The sequence below is a fragment of the Stenella coeruleoalba genome, assembly GCF_951394435.1.
Source record: "Stenella coeruleoalba genome assembly, chromosome: 3".
Lineage (NCBI taxonomy): Eukaryota > Metazoa > Chordata > Mammalia > Artiodactyla > Delphinidae > Stenella > Stenella coeruleoalba.
In genome coordinates, this window is record NC_137148.1 from 75,322,130 (window position 1) to 75,346,844 (window position 24,715).

At 37.3% G+C, this 24,715-nt stretch overlaps 1 protein-coding gene across 4 annotated transcripts in view; it reads right to left on the minus strand.

Annotated features, from left to right (window-relative positions):
* Nucleotides 1–24,715, minus strand: part of ARB2A (ARB2 cotranscriptional regulator A) — a 430,105-nt gene that overhangs the window by 364,973 nt on the left and 40,417 nt on the right. For all 4 annotated transcript variants that reach the window (XM_079918573.1, XM_079918572.1, XM_079918571.1 and 1 more), the window contains 2 exons: nt 18,979–19,080; nt 13,965–14,065 (listed from right to left, as the gene is read on the minus strand). In XM_079918573.1, coding sequence (XP_079774699.1) covers nt 13,965–14,065; nt 18,979–19,048 — 171 coding nt within the window. In that variant the 5' untranslated portion in view covers nt 19,049–19,080. The remainder of the gene's footprint in view (nt 1–13,964; nt 14,066–18,978; nt 19,081–24,715) is intronic.

Sequence of the window (24,715 nt, forward strand, 5' to 3'; positions counted from 1 at the left end):
TTCTCTTTTCCAGTCTATCTAAGACTGTTAGATTTTTCTACCAAACACATACTTTTTAAAAGTGAATTTGTTACTACTTTAATGCCAAGTCTTCCCATTTTACCTAAGTATATAAATATCTGAAGTCAAAACAGGAAAAATACTTAAGTCCCATAACAATACTGAACAATACAGAAATATCATATTGTCATGTTATTCTATAGTCAATCAAAAAATATTATTGAGTGCTGGTCCCGAGCCAGACTCTGTGCTGGGCACCAGGAATAATGTAGTAAACCAAATGAACAGAGCCTCTGACTTCATTTAGCTTACAGTTTAGACAGAAAGACATATCTAAGAGAGACAGACATTAAACTCAAGGAAAAAACAAAGTATAATGAGTAATGACAGTAATATCATGATGTCTGAGAATCTAACCTAATTCTAGGTTAGCGAAAGACTCACTAAAGAAGTGATACTTAAGTTATTATCTGAAGAATGAGTAGCAGTTAGATCAGGAAGGAAGAAATGTTTCATGCAAAAAATAGAGGTCTTATTAAAGCTGTAAGAAAAATAACTTCAAGTAACCCAAGAAGCTCTTAATGGCTTGAGTATAGAGTATGACAAAGGAAAATGAAGCTACACATATCAGCTTGAGCCTTGTAGGCCATATGAAGTAGTTTGACCTTTATCCTAAAGTCACTGAGAAATAAAAGATAATAAAGTTTATAACTTTGGAATAACATTTTGGCTTCAGAATGGAGCTGTCAAGGATTACACTTAGCCAGGGAGATGAGTCAGAAGAACTCCAATCAGAGCACCCTCACTGACCTGTTTGACTGAATCTATAGAAATCATCATTCCTTCTCCTAGATATATATTATTCACACGGCTTTAAGGACATCACAGTCTCACTGTTTTACTCTTGCCTCAATGGCCTGCTCTTCTTGGTCTCTGCTGTTGACTCCCCTTCTCCTCAATTTCTTAATGCTGAAGTGCTCCTGGGCACAGTGCTTAGACTCAACTCATCCTGACCTACAACTTTTAGTTTTTCAAAAACACTGTCAACAGCTAAATACTATTTATTTTGCTTATTATCTGTCTTCCCCTTCTCCACAAAAAATGTGATCTCCATTCAATGTTTATCTGTTTTGTTAACTGTGTGATATCCTCAGTACCCAGAACATTGCTTGGCTCAGAGTAGGCAGTCAAAAAAAAAAAAAAAGTTTTAAATTAATGACTAAATGAATGAATGAATAAACAAACAAGGAAAAGAACCCTGAGACTAACGTGGACTCACCATGGATGGAGAGGATTAGGGAACCAGTGAGTAGGAAACTAGAAAGAGTGGTGAGCTGTACAAATTGAGGGAGAGGAAAAACTCAAGCTTAACTCCTAGGTAGCTAGCCTGAATGACTAGATAGATTACTGATATATAGGAAAACGTTTCCTGGGGAATGGAAAGCTGATCAATCAGTTCAGTTTTACACAAGCAGAGTGTGAGGTGCCTAATGAAATGCCAAGTGAAGGTGTCCAGTCCAGAGCACAGGGAGATAGGGATATAGATTAGGGTTTAGAGTCAAATAACTCAAAGATGGCATCAGAGGCTATGGGAGCATAATCGTTCACCAAGGGAAAATGAATAGAGAGAAACAGAAGACCTAGAACTGAGTCCTGACACACCTCACGTTAACAGATTGACAAAAGTACTAGAAGGTGCAAAGGAGATGAAGAACAAGTGTTCACAGAGGTTAAGAAGAAAACCAGAGAATATCATTACATGAGGGCATAGTTAAGACAATATTTTGAAAAGAAAGAAGTCACAATGTCAAACATTGCTAAGTGAACGAACAAAACAAGAACTAAAAATCATTAAGATGGGAGAGACTTATGCATGTTTAAATGCTGGCTAGAAAAAAGCAGTAGAGAAAGTGAGATAAAAAAATAAAAGGTCATAGCATAAGAAACTGCACATGTGAAAACAGAATAAAAAAGAGAAGCTAGGCAAATTTATTTTTTGTTATTTCTCACAGAATTACTAACATACACATTACATATTATTTTAAAACCTATGATGTCAATTATGATTGTTTGGGTAACCATAGCAATAAAACAGTATCAAAACATATTAATAATCATGAAGTTTTTACAAGCATATGTACTCCTTATTCCCACTTTAGTGACTACCATACACAGCCTTTACCATCACAGTCAGATGAAACAACTCACAAGGTGTAAAGGGTCAGAGTGAACAAAAGATAGACAGTGGCTTACAGTCACATTTAATATAGGTAACTGCCTACTTATAAGAGAGGTTAGGTTCTGAAGAGCTATGTATAGATGACATTTTGTAGATAAAACTGGTCCAGAGATAACATTTAATAATAAAGGCAAAATCACAGCCTAATTTAAAAAAGCAAAAAATAATGCATTTGGGTAATATACAGTGAGTTCTTTTATTTTAAAATTTACCATAAAACATATGCAAATTGAGCCTACTTGTACTCTAATAAAACACTTAACTTTAACACCCTATCTTAAATCTTTGAGCGTGGAGGAGTAGACACCCACTTTAGCAGGTTGAGGCCTCGTGTCTCCAGTCTGTTGCTCTATGCAACGCACATATGGATTCCTGACAGGAGGCAATGACTTGATTCTTGACAAATGCTTGCTGAAAAGTAACAGTTACCTGTCATGCCAGGCTACAACTGCTAACCAAGAACACCATCACAGCTCTGGCTGAGTCTCTTTCGGAAATCCTGCCTAAGAACTAATTGTCCACTTTAGTTGAAAACTGTTCTCTCGTTAAGTGTGTAAACGTTGATTGAAAAAAAGTCTTCCACTGGTTGAGTCCGCATCTTCATTTAAAAAACTGTGCTTATGTGCACTCGTGCGTGTTTATTCCCGGTGACCCTGTAGGCTCTGGCTCAGTACAAACCATCCAATCAATGATTTTTAACCACCTCACACCACTGTCTTACTCTCACTTGTTATTAGACACATAACTAATCCCCGTCTGGCCTTAGTTATTAAATGTTCTAGCTTTTTACATTGGAGTTAGCGTTTTATTTATCTTATTTGTTTTTCTACCCAGCTAACCAAGTTCATCAGGAAAAATTATATATTTCTCTATTATCCTCTCATTCTATAAGTCAAAAACAAGGCAGTAGTTTTTCAATATTATTTAAAGGAAGATTTATTTTTTTGATCTTGCAAATGCCTTTTTCTTGATATCTATCAGAAAAGAGTCAACCACCATTTACCTTCATGCGGGAAGGATCCCATATTTGTTGTTTTGCCACAAGAGTATCTGAATTCACCAGTTTACTCTCATTATTTGGTTAATAATTTGGTAGGTAAATTCAACAAAGATCCGAGGGTCTACTCATATGTTAAAGTTTTGATAAATAACTTAGACAGGAGCCACTGGTGATATTCCACAGGCAACTAGCAATAAACAGCTGCCATTGCCTATCTCAGAAACCAAACAAGAAGCACAACACCCAGTTGTGTTGCTGTGATTATAGAGGGGACATATTCTATATCTGGGCATATTGCTAGCTCCTACCCATAAAGCTATCTGAAAGGCGGCCATATTTAAATGAAGGCCTGAGCAACAGCAGGCTATGTCTGAATTACAAAAGGCCATAGTAGCCCAGTCAATATATGTGGGTTCTTATGATCTACACTTATATATAATTTTGGAAGTTTTTGTAACTTGAATTCACTCATCCGGACTAGAACTTATGGCAAAAGTCTGTGAGTGCTGCCCAGCAGTGACTGCTGGGTTTTAGACAAGAAAATGTCCAGATGCAGCAACGCAGTACATGCTGTTTGAAAGACAACGGCTTATTACTGGTCATTAACTGAAATTGCCTCCATAACTGAAGGAAATAATCTTGAGATCTGAGCTACCCATAATGTTTTGTGTAATGTCAGAGTAACGTTCTAATAAGGTAGGCAGTGAAAAGAAAATTTCCATAATGAAATGGAAATGGTTGATACAGGAATATCTATCAGAGGAAAACAAGAAGATATATATTTATGAGCAGATAGCCTCTTTTCCCTTAGGACCAACTTTGGAGGTACCTGGGTGACTACTGGATCCTAGTGCCACACGGGGAGTATCCTATTAGCAACCCCTAGTTGACAAACAAAAAGCTGCTTGGTTTACAGATGTCAGTTCCAAGGTGACAGACAGCATCCTGTTTGGAAAGCTTCCACACTGTGACCAACTGATGGAAGAAACTCTGATTAAAGAAGATTAGAATAAATCATCTCAGTGGGCAGAACTACACGTTGTTATCCTTTCAGTGACAGGAGAATTAGACAACCCCATGGGCCCTGCAGTTTGTGTAACTCATGGGTGCCAGTGAATGGCTTGGTCACACAGTCAGACAGATGGGCTATGGAAAAGTAAACTAGGAAAGTAATTCAGAAATGCAGACTGGAGCCTATGGCAGATGCCCATGAGTAAGGGGCATGACCCTATGGGAATTTAAGGGACTCTTTATTTAAAGGAGGACGTGTGGATTCCCATCAAAATAATCATAAGGTGACTCTAACCAACAGGTGGATACTTAGTATGCTCACTCGACTCAACATTGCCACTTTGGCTTATGAAATATATGGACACAGCCGAGCTGTAGCCGTGCAACAGCGGCTGACAGTCAGCTTATTCCTCTTGTATGTTCTGAGATACAAAATGCCAACAAGGACTGTACCATCCACCAATGATAAGACAGACTGCAAACAGCTATGAGGCAGATTTCCTACAGTGAAGGCTCCACACACAGTTGGCAAGTGAACTATACTGGACCACTGCCCATAGCCCCGGGAGACTATAATGGGCATGAGCGGTATAGACACTCTGGACTGAGCTTTGCATACTTGGAGGTAAATGTAAACACTCAAAACACAATAAAAGGACTGGAGCAAAAAACACAGAACCGATTTGGAAAGCTTTCAGGTCAAAAACTGCATTTTATGGCACACAGTGTCTAACCACAGGTGAAGAAACAACACCTCAAATGCACATATCATGTTGCTTATCATGTTTAGCATAGAGGTTTACAGAAAGCTGGAGCAGGCAACTGAACATCTGTTATCAAAAATGGGTAGAAATAAAGTCAAGAAGGGCTAGCTTACAGACCTTCACAAGTGTATGCTCACACTCAGCAAGAAGGGGACCAAAGGAGGGTCCCCACGAAATCGAATTCTCTGCTTTTGCAAGGGATCTGAGGAAGATGGGGTTGGGGAGGATGCTGGTATGACAATACAATTCTTCTATTGTGTCTTACAACAGTAAATGCCCACTGGGGTGAAGCTATATGTTTGCCAAGACTGCCTCTGTTTTGGAACCTGACAAGGTCTAACCTGAGTAGCATCAAACTGGAGACATTTTGGTCCTTCATTCACTACGATGCTGAAAAGGACCAACTGCTGATGAATGAATGGAACTCTAGTAGTATACCAGTATCTTTTGATTCTTATTTATCAGGTTACATCTACTACAATAGATAGATTTGGGGAGGAATTTCCAGGAATTGTTCCCTGCTGGGCCATCAAATCATGCAATATACAACTCCTAGCAGGCTGGTCACTGTGAAACTGTAAACCTTAATGACTGAAAGCTTAGAAAAGTTCCTGGCTATAATGGAAAAAAACATAGCTGCCTAATGCTTATCATACCATAGTACAAATACATATCACCCTTGTTTCTGTGCATGGAAAGCAATTAATCAGGACAGAAAGAAACTGTGGGGTTCTAGTGGGAAAAAAACAGTAGGCATCACATTGTGGGCTTGAATCCCTGCAGAGAATGACTCCACCCTGAGCCTGAGGAAGGCTATGTGAGGTCTTATGGCATATTCAGACTAAATTACATCTAGATACGATCACTATCTGTGATGGTTAATTTTATGGGGCACCTTGGCTGGCTATGGTGCTCAGATACATGGTCAAATGCTATTCTGGCTGTTTCTGTGAGGGTGTTTTTGAATGAGATTTACATGTAAATCAGTGTACTTTAAGTAAAGCAGATTGACCTCCCTAATGAGGGTAGGCCTCATCCAATCAGTTGAAGGGCTTAAAAGAATAAAAGTTGATCTCCCCAGAGCAAGAGGGAATTCTGCCTGCAGACTGGTTTTGAAATCAAACTTCAACATCAACTCTTGCCTGGTTCTCTAGCCTGCTGGCCTCCCCATCAGATTTTGGACTCACCCAGCCTCCATAATTACATAAGCAAACTGCTTAAAATAAATGTATTTTTCTCTATATGTACAACCTATTGGTTTTGTTCCTCTGGAGAACCGTGACTAATACACTATCTATTTAGCCTTAGGTAAGCCCCCAACACATCTAGTAAAAGGAGAAAGATACATTACACACTAAGAGAAATAATATATTATACGTGTTATAACAGAATTATTTTAAAAGCAAATTTGAGACACAAAGAAGAGAGAGGTCCATTCTATCCTATGTGGATCAGAGAAAGTTTTCTTAGAGGTTGATCTAAGCTTGAAAGATGAATAAATATTCTGCAAGCAGATGGGAGGGAGGGTGGTAAAGCTGCATCCTTGGCACCAAATGCTCCCTGCATGAGTAGAGGCCCAGAGATATAAAACAGCATGGCATATTAGAAAACCACAAGTAGGTTTATATAGCTCAAGCATAGGGTGAGTGGGAACTGGGGCAAGAGAGGAGGCAAGTGATAAAGCCAGAAAAATATGCAAGGGCCAACTCATGAAAGGTCTGGTATAACAAGGCAAGCAGTTTGAAATTCATTTTGTAGGGAAGCACATAAAGGTTCTAAAAACAGGCAAACATGCTCACAGTTGCAGCTTTAAAAGATATCTCTGGTAGCAGCATTGAGAACAGGTTCAAAGATGGAGGTGGAAGGAGGCAGGCATGGATGGACCACATTGCAGGTAGTGTCTTAGTCTGATCAGGCTGCCATAACAAAGTACCACAGACTAGGTGGCATAAACAACAGAAATTTATTTCTCACAGTTCTAAAGGCTGGGAAGTACCAGATCTAGGTGCTGGCTGATTAGGTTCCTGGTGAGAGGGCTCTTTCTGGCTGGTAGACAGTTACCTTCTTGCTCTGTCCTCACATGGCCTTTCCTCAGTGTGTACATGAAATGGGGAAGAGAGAGAGAGAGAGAGAGGGAGAGAGAGAGGGAAGGGGGAAGAGAGAGAGAGATCTTTTCTTATAAAGGTACCAATCATATCAGATTAGGGTCCCACCCTTATGACCACATTTAATCTTAATTACTTTCTAACAGCCCTATCTCCAAATGCAATCACATAAGAGGTTAGAGCTTCAATATATGAATTCTGACAGGGGGACGCATTTCATCATGAAGCTGAACTGCAGTAATCTAGTTTAAGAGATGATACAGACCTAAGCTAAACCAGTAGCAATAGACATGGAAAAAGATGTGACGTAAAAAGGTATAATAACAAGACCTGGTCACATGAAGTCAAACATGATGAGTGAAAGGACTATGTAGTTTCTGCCTTACAAAACTGGATGAATGGTAGTGCCATCCATTTAAACTAGGAAAGTAGGTTACTGGCCCAGCAGAACCTCAGGGGTTTCAAGGCTTGGAAAATGCAGATCCAGTGAAGAGTGGAAGTGAGAAGTCAGACTGAAAACAGAGGGATTACACTGACAGGTCTGAGATTTGCTTTTGCCTTAGTTACAAACTAATCAGCTAGCCTGTTAACTTTCATGGGTGCTAACAACAGACACAAAACTTCTGGGTCACAGATAAAGGACTATTAATCACAGCATAGCATCAGCATATTTGCACTGGTTCCCTGGACCCCAAGTCCCTGGGGCACAACATGATGTGACCCTAGATGGATGCTGCACACAGAGCAGTTCAGGTCAAAGCTGAGGAATACCCAGCTTGGGGAGCCCATCATTTCCTAGTAAGCTGTAAGCAAGCCTGTTCTTTGTCCCAGAGGAAGACCTAACCTCATGCTTCAATACTGCCTGTTGCAAACACAACTCTTGAGAAATGGCCCAGGTAAAAAGCAGGCAGACTCCTGTATTCTTGGCATATCTAATAAGACATACAGGAGTATGAGAGACTCATAGAAACTGTCATAATACTCACCCACCTAGTTCATTCCTTCTGTGATGCCAAATGCATTTATGCCCCAGGCAAAATACTAAGTAAGGTATTCCTAAGAAATGGAACAAACTCTTTGGAAACAACTCAAGTGCTAGAATGGATGTTGTTATCCCAGAAAGAAGTACTCCAAATTCTAGATATTTGAAGGGTCCCAAATAAAATGGTACAGTCCAAGAACACTGAAGTATATAGCCTGACAGGGAAAAAGCCACAAACACAAAGCTCCTTCAAGTTTCCTATCACCAGCTTCTTCTTTCCCAATACTCAACTTGTGAAACTTTTCAAACACACAGAAATGTTGAAAAATAGTACAATAAACACTTTTACATCTCCCACCTTGACTGAACAATTCTTAACAGCATTCTGCCATATATGCTTTCTGTTTATTTCTGTGGTTTTTTCCTCTTTCTCAAGAAGCGTTTAAAAATAGCTTGCAGGCATCATGACCTTCTCCCTAAATATTTCACAAGCATCACCTAAGAATAAGAACATTTTCCTACATAACTGTAATACGTAATATTATCACACCTAAAGAAACTAACAATTCTTCCTCAGTTGCCCCTAAAGAGTGTAGAGGTTTTTTTGTTTGCTTTAGTTTTTTTAAACAAAAATCCCATCAATGTTCATACACTGAAACTGGTTGCTATCTCCTTGTTTATTTTCATCTACAACAGTTTCTTTACCTCTGACACATAAATCTTTTCAGTATTTTTAATGGCATTGTGTTTTACATGTCCCATGTTCTGGACTGTGTCCTTGTGGTGTCATTTACTTTTCCCTCTATTCCTATATTTCACGAAAATGGAAGACACATCTAAAGGTCTGATTAGCGTCAGATTCAATACACATAGCAAGAATATTCACGGTTAATGCTGTGTACTTCAAACTGCATCATATCAGAAGACGCGTAACGTCAAGTTCTTCTATTAATAATGATACTGGGCTTCCCTGGTGGCGCAGTGGTTGAGAGTCCTCCTGCCGATGCAGGGGACACGGGTTCGTGCCCCGGTCCGGGAAGATCCCACATGCCGCGGAGCAGCTGGGCCCGTGAGCCATGGCCGCTGAGCCTGCGCGTCCGGAGCCTGTGCTCCGCAACAGGAGAGGCCACAACAGTGAGAGGCCCACGTACCGCAAAAAAAATAAAATAAAATAAAATAGTGATACTAACTTTGTTCACTTAGGTAATGTGCTGACAGCTAGATCTCTATTTTAAGGTACATATTTTGCCCCCTTACAATTGCAAGAAATCTGTGAGGTGATACTTTGGAAATACTTTGCAAATATTCTGTACAAATACACTGTGCAAATATTCCCTCACATCCTTTCACCTAATGAAATTAGTATACATTCATGATCCTCATCTGAATCAATCATTTCATTAAGGGGTTGTGTGGTAGTTTTCTAACACATTACCACAAACTTAATAGCTTAAACACAATTTAGCATCTCACAATTTATAGATCACAAATCTGGGTTGATTCTACTGGTTTCTCTGCTCTAGGTTTCACAAGGCCAAAATCAAGGTGTCAGTCAGATGGGCTCTTATCAGGAGGTTCTGGAGAAAGGCCCGTTCCGAGCTCACTCAGGTTGTTGACAAAATCCGGTTCACTGAGGCTGCAGTACTGAGATCCTTGTTTTCCTTGCTGACTGTCAGTTCAGGGATACCCTTAGCTCCTACAGGCCTCTCTCTGGTTCCTGCAAGTGGGTCCTCTATCTCAAAGCCAGCAATGGTGTGTTGAATCCTCATGCTTGGAATCTCTCTTCCTGCCTCTTCTGCAGAATTTCTGTGACTGACTCTTCTGCCTTTCTCTTCTGCTTTTAATTACTCTTGTGATTGTACTGAATCCACCCAGATAATCCAGGACAATCTCCCTATCTTAAGATCAGCTGACGAGTAACCTTAATTACATCTGCAAAGTCTCTTCACAGTAGCTCCTAGATTAGAGTTTGACTGACTAAGCAGGAAATGGGAATCTTGAAGGAACATCTTTAGAATTATGGTGATTTTCTAATTTTGTCATATTTTTTTACTTTTAGTAGCCAGTATTCTTTGGTAAAGTAGAACATTCCTTCCTCACCTGCAAATGAACAATAGTTCCTAATAAAAAGTCTAGCTACTTAATTCTCTCCGTTTGATTACCAATTTTCAGATAATTTTCATCTTACGATAGCACATTAACTACATTTTTTTAAAATGTTATGGAATCATGACTTTTTATTAAATGTTTTATAATCAATAGAATCCTAACTCTGTTTTACCCTCGAATTGTCCCAATTTTGGCCAAAGGAAATCCTTTCAAGTTGGTTTCTCTGTCCTCTTCACATACTTCCATTAGACTAAATGTTTGCTTTCCAGAAAAAGATGATGTCCTAGGCTCATCTTATATTTTCCCAGTCACACAGATAGTGCTGAGCCAGAACTAGGACCCAGATCTCCTGACAGCCAGACCTTTGTTTCTGTCACAATATGAGATGTGAGAATTTCACCTTATATGAAGGTAATAGTTATACACAGATAATCACATTATATTCAAATATTTGAATATTAAAACAATAATTTATATTATTATTCTTTACTTTAAGTTGCTCCTATTTCAAGTACCTAAATATGGCCATTAGAAAAAACCCCAAAAGACACTGCTGGCCTACATTCTTCAATAAATTCCATTTTTTCTGATGCAATATTTTTCAGTAAGTTTCCACTATTTTACAAGACATACTACTAATTTAGGTCCAGGGAAAAAAATCATGCCCTTACTTTTTCTTTTTTTTGTAAGTGTGATCCTATCCATGAATAAAAAGCCAAGCTTGTAAGACTATCCAATCACTGCTATCCTCTTACTAATAAGCACATTGACAATTTATTAATTTTTAAAGAAGTAAACAAATATCAAAGGAAATGCAAAGACCCAGATTAGGCAAGAAAATCAAATCTTTCATTAGAATTTCTGCTGGATTCCAAATTCTGCATTTAATAGTAATTCAGTATTGACATGAAAGAGACAGTTGAGAAAATTTGACATGCTGAGTTTTTACCATTCTATTTACTACGTAACATGATAGCCTTTCTAGTCTTTCTGTGTCTAACAGAAATGTTATTCCTTGGCCTTTTGCTCCAATGCACATACATTAAAGACTTCTATTTTGAAAATTACCCTTTCACACCACTCTCCCACTTCCTAAAACTGAAAGTATCTTTCTAAATTTAGAGAAATTAACCAAACTTATTAAAGGCTATATGTTTTTATCAAGCTATATGTAGACAGTAAAATATATATATACATATTAGCAAAAGCATTTGATTACAAAAATGTAACTATTTGAAGGTAAAGAGTACTCTTTTGTGTACTTATGGCACTGCATTCTAAAAAGAAAATGACATCTCAGTTTATTTTACTTACACAATAAGTTTAATTTACATAAAAATGATAGAGCATTTCAGGAGCAAGTCTTAAAAACAATTTCTACTGAATGATTGCTATAATAATCTCCTTAAGAGAGAAATACACATAAACTAAAACAGCAGTTGTGAAACATATATAGTACCTCTCAGCTCAAGACAAAACTCAATATTCAGTAGGAAAACACTTAAGAAAACAGAAGGGCTTTTGGTTTAGACTATAGCCTGAAGTCAAAATTCGTTTCCTTAAAACTTAAATCTTAAGCATATCCAAAGCTGTTTATTAAGGCAGCCTCCCAGGCAATGAACTCAAATTTCTGAATTCCGTCCTATCCATCACTGAAGAGAAAGGAGATTTTTCAGTGCTTCTACATCTAGGACATTGTGGTGAGAGGCTTTTCACAGGTTCTCGCTTAATGGAACTAGAGATCTTATTGGTAATATGAAGTACTAAATATTTCCAGAATTTAAACATGATGTTTATTTGTTTTCTAGGAACTGTAGACAGTTATACAAGAACTTTCAGAATTATACTGACATAAGTCTTGAGTTGACTGTGAGGTTTAAAAATTTTTTGTGACCCTCCATATGTCCAAAGAATTAGGTAGGAGATCTCAGATCTCAGAAAGGAATCACTTACACATGGGAATATCTAATAAGACACACTACTTAGATTTTGATAAAGATGATGTTGGAGGATATAGGTTGAGACTGAAAAAGATGCAGATGTCAAAAATGCAGATGTTTGGAGAACAGCACCTATCCCAGTGAACAAATGTACATGGCTTATGGAAAAGAGTAAAATGTAATCCCCATTAAAAATAAACAAACAATCCCAGTCCTTCTCTAAGGCCATATAGTATGGATATTCTATAATAAAAATACTATCAGTCTGCAGCACATAATTAAGTCATGTGGAATTAGGCAAACTCTTTTTTATGGACAGTAGAAATCATTCAGGGCATTAAATACAGTTAAGTTACAAATGCTGGAGAACAACGTCAAGAACTCTCATGAGTCTGTGATTTTACTCTGAGTTGCAAGTTAAAAAGTTAGCCCACTACAGTTTCATGGTTGCAGCCAGAAGACACTAGACTCCTGGGTAAGAGACAAAGGATTTTATTACCCAGGTTACAGCAAGCAGTATGAGCTTCATGTTTTCATCTGTTTCTCCTGCCCCTCAAATACCAAAGAGGCAATGTTGATACGCCCAGGGTAGAGGCTGAGCACATAGTGACATTGTATCATGGCTGTGGAACCTCAAACTTATGAAGCCCGATTTAACGAGGGGGTTGCTAGCAAACCTGCTCATCCTTTGCCACTAATAGGGAAAGAAGGTGAAAGTACCTTGACACAAACAAATCTGCCCTCTGCCTTGGAGGAAGACACAATCTCTTTCTTCCAAGGCTGTTTCCTATACAGACATCCTCAAAAAGATGGTCCAGAACAAAAGTTGTCAATGCCTTTGCTCAGACACGTGCAGAAATGAAGAGATCCAAGGAAAACTGTCTCCCAGAAAACATAAACTGAATTTCATATATTCTTTATGCTACTGTTTAACCAAATAATTAATTTTAACTTTATTAATTTTACTTAATTTATTAATTTTGACTACTTTATTAAAGAGCCAAAAAAGAAATAAAACCTTCAGCTCTTCCTTATAGAAGTAAAGTGGCTGTTTAGTTATCGCACTAAACAAATGTGTCCATATGCATTTTATTGAAAATACTTAATATGACGCCAATGAGTACAACTTTGAGTTTTAACAAAACATTCACTTGAATGACAAATGACATTTTCAAAGGTTCCTACCAGTGGTAGCATGTGAGGTATCTAATGTTTCACAAGGCCTAATCCTTTATCAAGTCAAAGATTAAGTAGGTTATATCCAATTTATTAGCCAAATATCAATCTTCTTCATATACATAAGTAATTTCTTTAACTTTCAGGAATAATTGACAACTATAATTGTATATATTTAAAGTGCACAATAAGATGATTTGCTATACATTGTAGAAAAATTACCAAGATCAGGATAATGAACACATGCATCACCTCACACAGTTAACACAAGCAACTCTTTTGATTTTTGTTTTTTTGTTTTAGATAAGCACTTAAAAGAACACTTATTCTTCCTCGCACAGCAGAGGATTCAAGCTCCTAAAAACATTAAAAATAGAAAATTTAGCATGAATTTGTTCCCCTTATAACGACTCACTACAAAATATTAAGGTCATGGGAAGGATATATTTATGTAAAAGCATAAACTTTTAAACTGAAAATATGTTTCTAGCATTACCACAAAAAATTAAAAAATGCAAAAACTGTTTTTAATCACTTTTTTGTAGAAAGAGTGCACGTACTGCTTCAGCTTCAAAACCTTTATTCTGACTATTTAAAATTGGAAAAACACAAGGTTGAAGTTGTATACACGACCATACCTCTCCAAGCGCTTCATATCTTTTCTGGTTCCATCTGTGCAAGTCTTCCCGGTAGTTAAAAACAAATGGCTCCCCGGTTTTTATGTGCCTTAACTGCCCCTCTAGAAGACAAACAAACAATATTGCTATGATTCAGAGTACATTTATAATAATATGGAAAGTAAAATAAATAATGTCTAATAAAAATTTAAAATATCTTTCTCAGAACAGTTTCATTTTTTTATCAGATTTTTTTCTTCAAATAGCCATATGATGCAAACATATACATAGTATACAAGAATGACCCCAAGTACTCAAATGCTATGTCTCTGATCTTTGTTTCTCTAATCCAAAGCAAATTAACAATATTTGAGGGCCTACAACGTATGAGGATTTTTGCTAGTTATAGCCGTGAACGTGGTCCCCATTCCTAAGCTTAGAGGCTACCTGAGGAGTAACAGCATAAACATTTAAAAGTTAAGCAACTTTTCAGAGAGTTAAACAAGAATGAAGTAAGTCAACAGTCTAAAAACTGCTACAGGCAATTCACATAGATAATAAAGTCTAAAATGAGTTTAGAAAAAATGAAGGATGCCTATAGGCTAGAATAGGTTCAGAAGGTTTTAGTGAAATTTCTCAACTAGGCCTTGAAATACAAGTAAGATTTAAAACGGAAATTGGAGAGAGACAGTGAGCCAACACAGGTTTAGACTGTCAAGTCAGACTCACACAATTCAGAGATTTTGCTGATAATTAATAACTTTACTAATAACTTTAAGGGTACAAGCAATCAAGAGGCACAGGCAAAGCAGGTCTGGAACAGCCTGACCATGTCATCCCAGGGCCTATCCTCTCACTGGATAGCACTCTCTGGTTCAGAATAGGTGATGTCTCTAAGTGGGGCACATGAGTTACCTAACACATTGGTGAGCATGCTGGTTATAAAACAATTCCATTTTATGTGCCAGAGAGTTGTACTGCTCATGTGATATTTTTCAGAGAAACATGCCCTACATATCCACAGATTATAGGTTTGTTTAACTATAAGCAATGCCAAACCAGTTATCCTGCTCAAAATACTCCATGGATAAGGATTCTCCTCATAGAACAGACCAGGCCACCTGTCTTCTTTCTTTCCCCAGAAGCATTCCCCTGGTATTCAAGAGAGAAACAGACCACAGACCAAGTGCTTTAACACCTTGCCTCCTGCCCCTACTCAGACAACATAAACAGAATTTTGAAAAAACATGACAGCAAGTTCAAATAATGGTGAACAACCCAGTTTAAAAGAAACAAAAAGAGTATGAACCAAATAAAATAATATAACATTGGAGGACACGTGGAATCAAATAGCAGAAGGCCCAAACTACTGGGTTTGGACTTTATCCTAAGAGCAATGAGGCACAAGAAAGACTTCAGGGGCAGAAGAGGGACATGGTCAAGCTGAATGGAGTTATTAGTATTTGATTTTTATCCAATGAGGACATGCAAGAGTGAAGAAAGACTTGAAAGGAAAGCTGTGGCACTGAAACTAAAGCCAGGAAATATACTACTCTAAGTAAAACTATTTCATTATTTTTATGAATCAATTTTACTACATATAAAATGGGTATTTTTAATATATAAAATAAGGGCTAATCCTTACTTGTAAAGTTCTTTAATACTCAACATGAGACACTGCATTGGCTCATTATAACACTCTTTTATGGTCAGACGATGCCATGTAAATTGTAAGGTACATCTACAGTTTTCTTTCTAGGACAGGGAAATTCCCATTTAGCATACCAATACAAGCAGATTGAAGACATCTGCAAATCTAGCACTTGGCATTTTGACTAAAGCAACCTTAAAGGTACATGGCATACAGTAATGTGTAATATTGCTGCACTAAAATTTTAAATGTATTTTCTATGAGACTGCTCTGTGAAGGGGAACTGACTTACCTAGATAGTGAGTTTAGGTAGTTAGATATAGATACTTATAACTACATCTCAAAGAGAGGTTTGGTTTTTTTTTAATTCTCTGTTCATTTTGGACATAATAATTCTCATAAAGTGATAATGATTTTGATACTTTAGGGAAAATAAGCCCTATCAAAACAGCCAACTATCAGCACTAGTACTTTTTGTTTGCTTGTTGGTTTTTTTTTTGTTTTTCATTGATTTTATTTTTATTTATATATTTTTAAACATCTTTATTGGAGTATAATTGCCTTACAATGTTGTGTTAGTTTCTGCTGTATAACAAAGTGAATCAGCTATACATATACATATATCCCCATATCCCCTCCCTCTTGCGTCTCCCTCCCACCCTCCCTATCCCACCCTTCTAGGTCAGCACAAGCACTGAGCTGATCTCCCTGTGCTATGCGGCTGCTTCCCACTAGCTACCTATTTTACATTTGGTAGTGTATACATGTCAATGCTACTCTAGTATTAAAAGCGAAAAGAAGGTAAAGAGGCAAAGAAAGTAAGCATTCTTAACCAGAAAAGATAACCTGGATCACTTATGTTATAGTTGTATTTGCAAATTTGGTATTTCTCAAAGGTTTGGAAAATCTCTTCAGCAACTGTCAAAGGGCTGACTTAGGACATTTTGTTTTAGAGTCCTCAAAATTCAGTTGTAAAATTTCCTGTGTATACCCAAATGCCCATTATTCTGAAGTGTATCCATATATTTTATTAGATTGGTGGTGGAGTCTAAGACCCAAAATAAGCTATCAATGGCCTAAATAAGTTAATAAATTGAAAGTATTTAGGACACTTCCTGGCATGTAGTAAGAGTACAATAAATATCAGCTATCATGGAAGACAAGATTCAAACTCAGTTTGTTGCTGAGTCCAAATATTTTTTTTTGGTGATACGAAAGTGTGCTTCCTCATAATACTGTACAGAGGTATATATAGTGTGTGTGGGTTGAGGGAAAAGGGGAAAAGCCTTCACCTTCATCTTCCAAAGCAAGAGCTGGGCCTTATACAATTCCAACAACTGGAGAATGGCTAAATAGGCATTTTGAACACAAAGAGTATTTGAAAAGGTAAAGTGATTTGAAAGAACAAGGTATCAGTTTGATGCAGTTAAAAAGAATCTCTTCCCCTTCGTTACAAATTTTTTTTTTCCTTAGGGTGAACTCTGTATCCAAATTCTTCTGTTACCCAACTAAGAACTTTAAAATTCTTTAGAAAATTTAGAAGCTTCTTCAATCAGGTAATGAAAGTTTCAATTCAAAGCTTTCATAAAAGTTTTTTTATTATAAATCCTGAAAAAAAAAGTCTCTGGGGATACTAAGTTAGAACTGCCCTTTTAGCAGCTTAATACTGAAACCAGTTTCCTGGTTTCAGAACCTCACCTCTTTGAAAAAGTACTCACTATTCACTCTGAGTTCAACCCTGAACTGTATCATGCTAAAAATAAGATCCATAAAACATTCTCTCCTTGGAATGCAACAATCTTTGCCTCATACTGTAAGTCTATATTTATGCAAGACAGTGTCCAGGATATTTAAAAAATAAATGATAGGTGTGTGCAAGGGTCCATATGCATTCATGTGTAAGTACACTTGCATGTGCAAAGGTGTAGGTGTGTCTGAAAGTGTGTAAGTACAGAGCATGTGCATGCAAGGCTATAAAAATGTAAGCAAAGATGTGTGTATGAATGTATCTGATAGGAAAGTGAGAGAGAAAAGTGTATTGCTTCTTTGTTTTTCACTCCCTTTAAGAAATGTTCAAGGAAGATGAAAGACAGACTTCAGTGAAAACTGATATCCTCTATCCATAAAGCAAACATAGTTCTATGATTTACCCGCAGTACCAACACACTCCCCCAATCCCTGTTCTGAAAGAGGAGTCTGGTAATTGTTTTAGAGGGGTAGAGGCAACATTAGTCTCAGAGCAATTTTGACTCTGTTAATTAAATTATAAAATTTCTTTTAAAAACAAAATATTACTACTCACACATATTTTGCCATTAGATATCCTTTATTAAAAAACATGAAAATTAGTATCAGAAAAGAGATCAAAGTTTCTAATATGCTCTGTTTAAACTCATTTAATATTCTAGTACACAGAGACTGTCACTATAAGTTCTAACACCTATAATTGATATTGTACAGACACATGAATCTAAGGAGGCCTCATCGGCAGGAACTATATGGACGCTGCAAAGACAAGACATTCTCCTGTAGCAATATGTACAGCTTTAAATACACCATGCGACAGGCAGCATGATTTGTACAGGACACCTGAACTCTTCTTGTAACTTACTGTACAGTCCTCTTTTGCAACTTGGCTCTGACCTGGTATTAGAAAATGAACTGGGTTTTTGTACTTTTTGTATGTTGTATGACAATCGTCAATGTGAACAGAATAAAATAACTGCATGTAAAATTTTGAAAAAACACAGTGATGACAAATCACCAATTTAGTTAATGCAGGGCAACAAGTAGAAAGCTGCAATTCAAATGCTACCTGGCCTGTAATAATATTATCCTTCAAGTACTACAATGTTATTAATCCAGAGTTTAATTGTGCTTTGTTCCAGAAACATCCTTGCAATCTATGGTATGTTATTCCAAATCCCAGGTGCAAAGCTTATTTTATTCAGAACTTAATTAACAAACTTTACAATAAGGATGTTGCCTAAAAAAATCACGGAATTGAGTATTATGCTTTAAAATATTGTCACAGATAATGATTGCCAGTCATTTCATTTTAAATAACATGTGAAATAGTAGCATCTTTCTACATAATTTAATTGGGAGTTCCAGCTGGATACAACGGAGCTGAACACTCAAAACTGAAAATACATAAGCTGAATCAAATTCACGTTCGTTGGTTTAAGTGACTTGACAACTACGGGAAATTATTACTTGGTTCTTTTACTTGACTGAAGAACTTCATCATAGAAGGATAAGACATTATTCTCAAAAGAAACACATAAAACTTTCTAGCTAGCAAATAAAAGTAGCAAATAATATCTGTCCTATGATTCTATTAGCATTGTTAAACAAATCTTGCATATAGCATACACCACTTACTTTCATTAAAAGCATATTCAAATCCTTCCAGTGTATCAGGAAAATCAAGAGGTGGTTCATCTTTTTTCATTAGTTCATCCAAATCTATCCTAGATAATAAATCTAGAAAAGAAATTACATGAAATTTATTTATATTCATTTTCATAGTTGATAACAAAGATTATATTTTAAATTATTTTAAGTATTCTTTTGTTCTATTAGATTACTTTTTATGTGTTGCCTTAACTGATAAGATTATTACATTTTTAAGTTCCCAAAGTGCTATATTATGATGAGGTACAGTATCAATATAACATAAGCACTTTCAAAACCATAATTCTCAAAACAATCACAACCTAGATCCTATGTACCCTATGGTAAATTATTAACTTCTTCCCTTCAAAATATACAGCTATTAATTTGTACCTTATTAACCTCCTATCATTTTAAAAGTTTCAGATGTTAATATGACTTTTAAAAGGTCACTAAATCTTACATATAAATGAAACTACTATGAATAAGGGAACTTAAAAATAAAAATAATGGTAATATAGCATATTATTCTTTTAGAGTAATCTAAAATCATGTTTTAGTTTAATATTTAGAAGATCATAATATTAAACTAAAACATGCTAACTGGAGAAAACTGGCTAACACAAAACAGTTTTTATTCTTCACATCATTTGATTATACATAATAAAAAAAACTGTCACCAAGGTTTTGTAAATAAACATTTTATTTTTGAATCTTTTTAGATTTACAGAAAAGTTGAAAGATAGTACAGATAGTGTCTGTACCCAGTTTCCCCTATTGTTAACATCCTACCTTACAAGGCTACATTTGTCAAAAGGAAGAAACCAATGTTGGTACATTACTGTTAACTAAGCCCAGATATTATTCATCAGTTTTTCCATTAATGTCCATTTTCTGTGCCAGGATCCCACCCAGGACACCACAGTACATACAGTCGGCATGGCTCCTCAGTCACATCTTTTTATTTTGTGAGCATTTCCTTACCTCCTGTTACTACAAGGTGTTGCAGGCTTATCTCGTAGTTTCCCTGCCCCAGCCCTAAAATCAGTCTGTAGACAGTATTTAATGATCTCTTTTAGGCTATCATCATGGGATGAGGCAAAAATTCTTACTATATGTCATCTTAGTGTCATATGGAAACTCGGAAAAATTAAAGATAAACTTCAAATTTATTTAGTTCCCAAAAGATGTGTTTTGTTTTGTTTTTTAAGTTTAGATTTTGAGATTTTTTTCAATCTAACTCAAGTTCCCGAAGAGAAAGAGCTCCTCGGATACATAGTATAGCAAACCAGTCCCCGCTTTCTTTTAAACAAAAGAAGAACCTCAGAATTAACACTTTATTTCTGTCTCTCATTTACACAGATATAACAAATCCATCTGTACAGATCATAAAAATATGCTAGAGGAAAAAATAGTTTGTCTACCTCCAGACTCTGGTCTTTCCGTAGGACACAAAGATAAGACATCAAAAAACTTGTAAAAAAAAAATTTAAAAGTCATTGTTTAAAATTCTTCAAACTGCTGTATCAGATAAACCTCAACTCACACAAAAATATACCATTTTCAGCATACAAACATGTTTATAAAAAAAGGTTTGCAAATTGTCTAGTAAAATAAAAAAATGTCACAAAGTATGCATACTGGGCCCAAGAGATACATGCTGACAAATTTCTGATTCATTAGTAAAGCTCTGAACAACATGTAAATCTTTGCAAAACAAAGTAAAATAGAAGATTTTTAATATCAAAACCTGGCTTGAAGATTCTCACATCTCTCCTTCCAATGAATTGAATTCCTTTACTTCACAGTCATCTTCCACAGTTCAAAATTTAGAAACCTTTTAATCAGACACACAAAAACCGTCCAATACATAAGCAGCTGTATTATGTCTAATATCCATTTTCTCCTTCTATCAGCTCAGATCATAAAATGCCATCTAACATCTATATATCATTTTAAAGACTTCACATACTTTACCTCACTTGACCATCACAGCCCTATAGAGTAGTAGCATGTGTTATCATCTTCACTGTCTTTGAGACAAAGAAATAAGCTCAGAGAGGTAAAATGGCCTGCCCAAAATTAGACCTTAATAGTAAAGTGGGGTTAATAAAATAAATTTATTCCCCAATACCTAACTCAGTACTCTTTCAAAATCCCCATACTTTTATTCTATGTGCTATATAAACTCTAAAACGGTGTACCCCCTCTCTTCATTACCTTATAAAAAGGATAAACTCTCCTGAATACAGAAATATGCTTTGGCTTTGACCAAAATGTTCCTTTGAATGATAAAATGAACAACTAAACAAATACGCATTGCTCAAACTTCTCCTCTGTCAACTGGAGAACTAGATTTTTTTTTTATTTCATTAGCATTGAGAAAACACGTAGAAAGAAATTGTCAGAAATTATTTTTCTGCTTTGTAAAAGGAAAACAATGCTATATAACTGCATTTTACAGAGACTGGGTTCCAAAGGCAGTAGATTAGGCAAAAATCAAGTATAATAAAACATTTCCATTGAAAATCCCTTCAATCGCCTATAAAACACAGTACAACTGAATTCTTATAACCTAAATACATATCAGATGTAACACAACTGTTTTTTCTAAAACATGCCTCTGGTGATTAAAGTGATTTAGCAACTAGAATTCTAAACTTCAACAAAGCATATGCAGTAACTGGATAAAAATACCATTTTATACCCCAAAGAATTGAAAACAAAGACTCAGATATTTGTACACCCCTGTTCACAGCAGCATTATTCACAACAGCCAAAAGGAGTAAGCAACCAGTTTCCATAGACAGATGAATGGTGTGATGGTTAATTTTATGTGTCATCTTGACTGGGTGCCCAGATATTTGGTTAAACATTATTCTGAGTGTGTCTGTGAAAGTGTTTCTGGATGAGATTAACATTTGAAACTGTAGACTGAGTAAAGCAGATTGCCCCCCACCTCCAATATGGATGAACCTCATCCAATCCATTGAAGGCCTGAATAGAAGGTGAGTAAGACAGAATTCCCACTCTCTGTATGACTGTCTTCAAGCTAGGACATCAGTCGTCTGCCTTCACAGCACAGGCTCTGAGGATTTTGGAGGAAAGCCTTGCTATCCACTGCAGGTAACTACTCTCCTTTTGAGAAATACCTCTTGGCCTGCTACTGGGCCTGAGTAGAGACTGAACACTTAACCACGGGCTACCAACTTACCATGTAGCTGTCCATCATGAACTAGGTGTTAACTGACCCACCAAGTCATAAAATTGGGTCTGTACAATAGCATTCCATCATCAAATGGAAGTGGTATGTATGTGATCAGGACTGAGTAGGCCCTGAAGACAAAAGTAAGTTACATGAAGAAGTGGCCCAAATGCCTATGGTCTCCACTGCTGCTACACAGCCTTCTATCCATCAGTGTGCACCTAAGCCCTCATCAATTGACAGAAGAAAAAAAACTTGAGTCTGGTTTATAGATGGTTCTGCATGATATTCAGACACCACCCAAAAGTGGACAGTTGAAACATTAGAGCCCCTTTTGGGGATATCCCTAAATGACAGTGGTAAAGAGAAAGCTTCCCAGTGAGCAGAACTGAGAGCAGTGCACCTAGCTGTTTCATTTCTTTGGAAAGAGATATGGCCAGACATGTGATTATATAATGATTCATGGGCTGTGGCCAATTGTTTGCCTGGACAGTCAGGGACCCTGAAGGAACACAACTAGAAAATTGGTGACAAGGAAATCTGGAGAAGAGGTATGTGGATAGACCTCCCTGAATGAGCAAAAGATGAGAAGATATTTGTGTCCCAAGTGAATGCTCACTACAAGGTAACCTCAACAGAGGAATATTTGAAAAATCAAGTGTGCAGGGTGATCCATTCTGTGGACACCAGTCAAACTCTTTCCCCAGCCAAACCTGTCATCACCCAATGAGCTCAAGAACAAAGTGGCCATGGTGGCAAGGAAGGAGGTCATATGGGGGCTCAGTAATATGAACATCCACTCACCAAAGCCAACTTGGCTACAACCATAGCTGAGTGTCCAATTTGCCAGCAGCAGAGACCAACATTTCATCCCCAACATGGCACCATTCCCTGGGGTGCTCAGCCAGCTACTTGGTGGCAGGTTAATTACACTGGATCACCTCCATCATGAAAGGGGCAGCATTTTGTTCTTACTGGAATAGATACTTTCTCTGGATACAGACTGGCCGTCCCTGCACTCAATGCTTCTGCCAAATCTGCTATCCGTGGACTTACAGAAGGCTTTATCCACCATCATGGTATTCCACACCACATTGTTTCTGATCAAGAAACTCACATTACAGCAAAAGAAGGGTGGCAATGGGCCCAACTCATGGAACTCACTGGTCTTAACATGCTCCCCACCATCTTGAAGCAGCTAGTTTGACAGAATGGTGGACTGCCTTTTGAAGACTCAGTTACAGGGCCAGCTGGGTGGCAGAACCCTGCAGGGCTGGAACAAGATTCTCTAGAAGGCTGTATATACTCTGAATCAGTGTCCAAAATATAGTGCTATTTCTCCCACAGCCAGAATTCACAGGTCTAGAAATTAAGGGATGAAAATGGGAGTGGCACTACTCACTATTACCCCTAATGAGCAAGGAAAAAATGTCCATTCTCCTTCTTCTTTTTTTTTTTTTTTTTTTTTTGTGGTACATGGGCCTCTCACTGTTGTGGCCTCTCCCGTTGCAGAGCACGGGCTCCGGACGCGCAGGCTCAGCGGCCATGGCTCACGGGCCCAGCTGCTCCACGGCATGTGGGATCTTCCCGGACCAGGGCACGAACCCGTGTCCCCTGCATCGGCAGGCGGACTCTCAACCACTGCGCCACCAGGGAAGCCCCATTCTCCTTATTCTTATTCAACATAGCATTGGATGTCTTAGCCAGTGCAAAAAAGCAAGACTGAAAAGGAAGAAATAAAACTGTCCAACTAGCAAATGACATGATGGTCTACATAGAAAATCCCAAGGATCTACCAAGAAAACCCCAAGAACTAATAAGTGACTTCAGCAAAGTCACAGAATATAATATCAACACACAAAACTTCATTATATTTCCAGAAACTATCAGTAAACATGTGACAATTGAAATTAAAAACACAATACCATTTACAATCACTCTAAAAATTATAATGAAGGACTTCCCTGGTGGCGCAGTGGTTAAGAATCCGCCTGCCAATGCAGGGGACACGGGTTCGAGCCCTTGTCTGGGAAGATCCCACATGCTGTGGAGCAACTAAGCCCGTGTGCCACAACTACTGAGCCTGTGCTCTAGAGCCCACGAGCCATAACTACTGAGCCCGGGTACCACAACTACTGAAGCCCATGCGCCTAGAGCCTGTGCTCCACAACAAGAGAAGCCACCGCAAGGAGAAGCCCACACACTGCAACGAAGAGTAGCCCCCAGTTGCTGCAACTACAGAAAGACTGCAAGCAGCAATGAAGACCCAACGCAGCCAAAAATATATACATATATATAAAATGAGTATAAATCTAGTAACAAATGTGTAAGACTTACATGATGAAAATTACAAAGAATCAATGAAGGAACTCAAATATCTAAATAAATGACAGACATTCCATGTTCATGGACTAGAAACCTCAATATAGTAAAGACGTCAATTCTCACATTCGTCTATAGGTTTAAACACAATTCCTATCAAAATCTCAGTAAATTATCTTTTTGTGGTTATAGACAATT